The 5,176-nt window shown below is 56.5% G+C and overlaps 1 protein-coding gene across 1 annotated transcript in view; it reads left to right on the plus strand.

The window, feature by feature from the left end:
- Positions 1–3,547, plus strand: part of LOC112218018 (extensin-like) — a 3,857-nt gene extending 310 nt beyond the window's left edge. The window contains exons 2-4 of the mRNA XM_042300532.1: positions 181–1,017; positions 1,079–2,888; positions 3,532–3,547. Of these exons, the coding sequence (XP_042156466.1) occupies positions 181–1,017; positions 1,079–2,888; positions 3,532–3,547 (2,663 nt within the window). The remainder of the gene's footprint in view (positions 1–180; positions 1,018–1,078; positions 2,889–3,531) is intronic.
- Positions 3,548–5,176: the final 1,629 nt, after the last annotated feature.

Consider the following 5,176-nt stretch of genomic DNA (forward strand, 5'->3'; position numbering starts at 1 on the left):
GTGTGTGTGTGTGTGTGTGTGTGTGTGTGCGTGTGCGTGCGTGTGTGCGCGTGCGTGTGTGTGTGTGTGTGTGTGTGTGTGTGTAGTGCCTGTGTATGTAGTAAAGCAGGCGCTCCACCTCCATTGCTAATCCATGCTGACATGTCTTGTCTCTAACAGTATGATTAATGTGAAGCTCAGACCGCGACCGGCGGGACGCATTTAATGTCATCCGGCTACAATATCACCATCCCCCACCCTCACCCACCCTCAGCCACCCTCACCCACCATCCCCCAGCCACCCTCACCCACCATCCCCCACCCTCAGCCACCATCACCCACCATCCCCCACCCTCAGCCACCATCCCCACCTCGCCCACCCTCACCCACCCTCAGCCACCCTCAGCCACCTACCCTCACCCACCCTCACCCACCCACAGCCACCCTCAGCCACCCTCAGCCACCATCCCCCACCCTCATCCACCATCACCCACCATCTCCACCCTCAGCCACCATCACCCACCCTCAGCCACCCTCAGCCACCCTCACCCACCTACCCTCACCCACCCTCACCCACCCACAGCCACCCTCAGCCACCCTCAGCCACCATCCCCCACCCTCATCCACCATCACCCACCATCTCCACCCTCAGCCACCATCACCCACCCTCAGCCACCCTCAGCCACCTCAGCCACCTCACCCACCATCCCCCACCCTCAGCCACCATCACCCACAATACCCCACCCTCAGCCACCATCACCCACAATACTCCACCCTCAGCCACCATCACCCACCATCACCCACCATCCCCCACCCTCAGCCACCCTCACCCACCCTCACCCACCCTCAGCCACCCTCAGCCACACTCACCGACCCTCAGCCCACCCTCACCCACCATCCCCACCCTGAGCCACCCTGACCCACCCTCACCCCACCCACAGCCACCCTCAGCCACCCTCAGCCACCATCCCCCACCCTCATCCACCATCACCCACCATCCCCACCCTCAGCCACTACCACCCATCATCCCCACCCTCAGCCACCATCCCCCACCCTGAGCCACCCTGACCCACCCTGACCCACCCTCACCCACCCACAGCCACCCTCAGCCACCCTCAGCCACCATCCCCCACCCTCATCCACCATCCCCCACCCACCATCCCACCCTCAGCCACCATCACCCACCCTCAGCCACCCTCAGCCACCCTCACCCACCATCCCCCACCCTCAGCCACCATCACCCACCCTCAGCCACCATCCCCCACCACCAGCCCCCTGACCCACCACCCTCACCCACCACAGCCACCAGCCACCCACCATCACCCCCATCCCCCACCCTCACCCACCATCACCCACCCTCAGCCACCCTCAGCCACCATCAGCCACCATCCCCCACCCTCAGCCACCATCCCCCACCCTGAGCCCAACAGCCTCAGCCACCATCACCCACCATCCCCCACCCTCAGCCACCTCCCCCACCCACCACCCCCACCCTCAGCCACCATCCCCCACCCTGAGCCACCATCCCCCACCCACCACCACCCCCACCCACAGCCACCCTCAGCCACCATCAGCCACCATCCCCCCCCCCACCCTCAGCCACCATCCCCCACCATCAGCCACCACCCCCACCATCAGCCACCATCATCTTGCACCCTCACCCACCATCCCCCACCCTCAGCCACCACCCCCACCCTCAGCCACCCATTCACCCACCATCAGCCACCATCCCCCACCCTCAGCCACCCTCCCACCCCACCCACCCACACCACCCCCCACCCTCAGCCACCATCCCCCACCATCAGCCACCATCCCCCACCATCCCCCACCCACCACCCACCATCAGCCACCATCCCCCACCCTCAGCCACCATCCCCCACCCTCAGCCACCATCAGCCACCATCAGCCACCATCCCCCACCATCAGCCACCATCCCCCACCATCAGCCACAACCCCCACCATCAGCCACCATCCCCCACCATCAGCCACCATCCCCCACCATCAGCCACCATCCCCCACCATCAGCCACCATCCCCCACCATCAGCCACCATCCCCCTCCCTCAGCCACCATCCCCCACCCCCCACCATCAGCCACCATCAGCCACCATCCCACCATCAGCCATCATCTTGCACCCTCAGCCACCATCCCCTCACCCTCAGCCACCACCCCCACCCTCAGCCACCATCCCCCACCATCAGCCACCATCCCCCACCATCAGCCACCACCCCCCACCATCAGCAACCACCCCCCACCTCAGCCACCATCCCCCCACCATCAGCCACCATCCCTCCACCATCAGCCACCACCCCCTCCCTCAGCCACCATCCCCCACCCTCAGCCACCATCCCCCCCACCCTCAGCCACCACCCCCCACCATCAGCCACCATCCCCCCCACCATCAGCCACCATCCCCCACCCCCACCCTCAGCCACCATCCCCCCACCATCAGCCACCATCCCTCCACCATCAGCCACCATCCCCCTCCCTCAGCCACCATCCCCCACCATCAGCCACCATCTTGCACCCTCAGCCACCATCCCCCACCATCAGCCACCATCCCCCACCATCAGCCACCACCCCCACCATCAGCCACCATCCCCCTCCCTCAGCCACCATCCCCCACCCTCAGCCACCAGCCCCCACCCTCAGCCACCATCCCCCACCATCAGCCACCATCCCCCACTATCAGCCACCATCCCCCTCCCTCAGCCACCATCCCCCACCCTCAGCCACCACCCCCACCCTCAGCCACCATCCCCCACCATCAGCCACCACCCCCCACCATCAGCCACCACCCCCACCCTCAGCCACCATCCCCCACCATCAGCCACCATCAGCCCCTCTGCCCACAAATGAGAGTCGTGAGGACATGTCATACATCCTGTGGCATGTTGTCCATTTCCTTTGGTATCTATGGATGATTTATTCTCACGTGAAAACATTGTGTTTCTTTTTTATGTGGCACTCATAAATCTATCTATCACTCTGAAGGAAGGAGAGGGAGGGAGGAAAAAGAGAGGGGAGGGAGAGCCAAAGAGAGAGAGAGAGATTTGTGACCTGTTGTCCCAAGAAAAAGGCAACCAGTGAAGAACAAACACACTTTAAATACAACCCATATTTATGTTTATTTACTTTCCCTTTGTACTTTAACCATTTGCACATCGTTACAACACTGTATATATACATAATATGACCTGTGAAGTGTCTTTATTCTTTTAGAACTTCTGTGAGTGTAATGTTTGCTGTACACACACAGAGAGAGAGAGAGAGAGAAGGAAGATTGTATCATCAGAGGGAGAGATAGAGACGAAGGAACTTCTGTGAGTGTAATGTTTACTGTTCATTTGTATTGTTTATTTCAGTTTTATGTATAATCTACATCAGTTGCTTCGGCAATGTTAACATATGTTTCCCCTGCCAATAAAGGCCCTTGAATTGAGATAAAGAGAGATTGATGGACTGTGACTCAAAGTCTGAAGCTCTTTCACCTTACCTTTAGTTCCGTATTGACTTTTTAGTCATTTTGATTTGGGTTTCCTCTCCCTGACAGCATCCTCTTCATCTAATGGTCACTAATCTTACGTTGAAGAGTAGGAGGATAATCCCTTGATATTTGCCATCTAATTCAACAGTGTTCTCAAGTCCAGGTGAACAAAAAAAGTTTTCTTTTGGAATGCGTCCCCAATGGCACCCTATTCCCTTTCTAGTGCACTACTTTTGACCAGGGCCAATATAGGACATAGCGTGCAATTTGGAACACACACCTGGACTGATATGGAGGACTTGGAGCAAACTGTGTTGCCTTTAATTCCTTTCCCTTCGACTCCCCAAGCCCCTGAGTATTTCCCCATTGGCATTTGCTCAGCGTTCCATGCTAACACACAACTTAATCAGAATGGATGGTTCAATTTCAACCGGTGCAACATTCCCGTCCCACGTTGTCGTCTCATATAATATAGGACCGTCAAGGTGTAAACCTCAGTACATGCGAGAGAAAATGATCCTATGAAAGCAGTTGCCAAGATACAGTGGCGAAAGAGAGGGGGGGGAGGGGGAAAAGAGAGAAAGAGAGAGGGGGAAAGAGGAAAGAGAGGGGGGGGGAAAGAGAGAGGGGGAAAGAGAAAGAGGGGGAAAGAGAGAGGGGGAAAAGAGAGGGGGGGGGAAAGGGGGAAAGCGAGAGGGGGGGGGAAAGGAGCGGAATAGAGCAGGAGAGGAAGACGAGAGAAGAAGAGCAGATGTGTTCAGTAGCTGAGAGAAGTTGAACAAGCTAGCTTCCCTGGGCTGGCATCATTAGTAACATTACCCCATCGTCACCCTTGTCATTCTCTCTCTATGTACCATTCCCCGAGCCAAGAACAGCTTTTGAACATTCGTGGTGAGGACTGCAGCTTGTTAGTCAACGCCCCGGCAGTAGACAGACTGAGACACCGTAACAGATGGACTGTTTAAACACTCACTCTCCACCATGTCATCTTGTTTAATGAAAGGCAATCAGTCTGCTTCCTTGTTTTAACAGACATTAAACCAGAGAGAGAGAGAGAGACAGAGAAAGAGACAGAGAGAGAGAAGTCTTGACATTTAGGAAACAATCACAGGCATAGTCGAATGTCAAGGACACATTGTTGAAGTATCGAGTGTTTCTCTGTGTAGGATAAGAGTTCTTGTCGAGTGATTATAGAGGGTCATAGAATTGGCAACTCTCAGGACAAATTGATATCAAAGGCTTGTCCTTTAACTTGAGGTCTATTTCTAATAGAAACACAATGGCTGTGAATAAATCATGGCTATTCACCTTTTCTCCAGCTGTGTCTGTACTAGAGCACGTTGTCTGTCTGTGTGTCTGTCTGTGTGTACGTGTGTGTGTGTGTTATTGTCCCTGTGCCCCTGTAAATGTCAGCCACACACTCCACTGACCCCACTGGCGATGGGAAAAGGTAGAGAGGGACAGGTACAGGGGGACAGGTAGAGGGGACAAGTAGAGGGGACAGGTAGAGGGAACAGGTAGAGGGGGACAGGTAGAGGGGGACAGGTAAAGGATGCAGGTATAGGATGCAGGTAGAGGATGCAGGCAGAGGAAACAGGTAGAGGTAACAGGTAGAGGATGCAGGCAGAGGAAACAGGTAGAGGTAACAGGTAGAGGGAACAGGTAGAGGGGACAGGTAGAGGGAACAGGTAGAGGGGGACAGGTAGAGGAT

This window comes from Oncorhynchus tshawytscha, linkage group LG18, assembly GCF_018296145.1.
Source record: "Oncorhynchus tshawytscha isolate Ot180627B linkage group LG18, Otsh_v2.0, whole genome shotgun sequence".
NCBI lineage: Eukaryota > Metazoa > Chordata > Actinopteri > Salmoniformes > Salmonidae > Oncorhynchus > Oncorhynchus tshawytscha.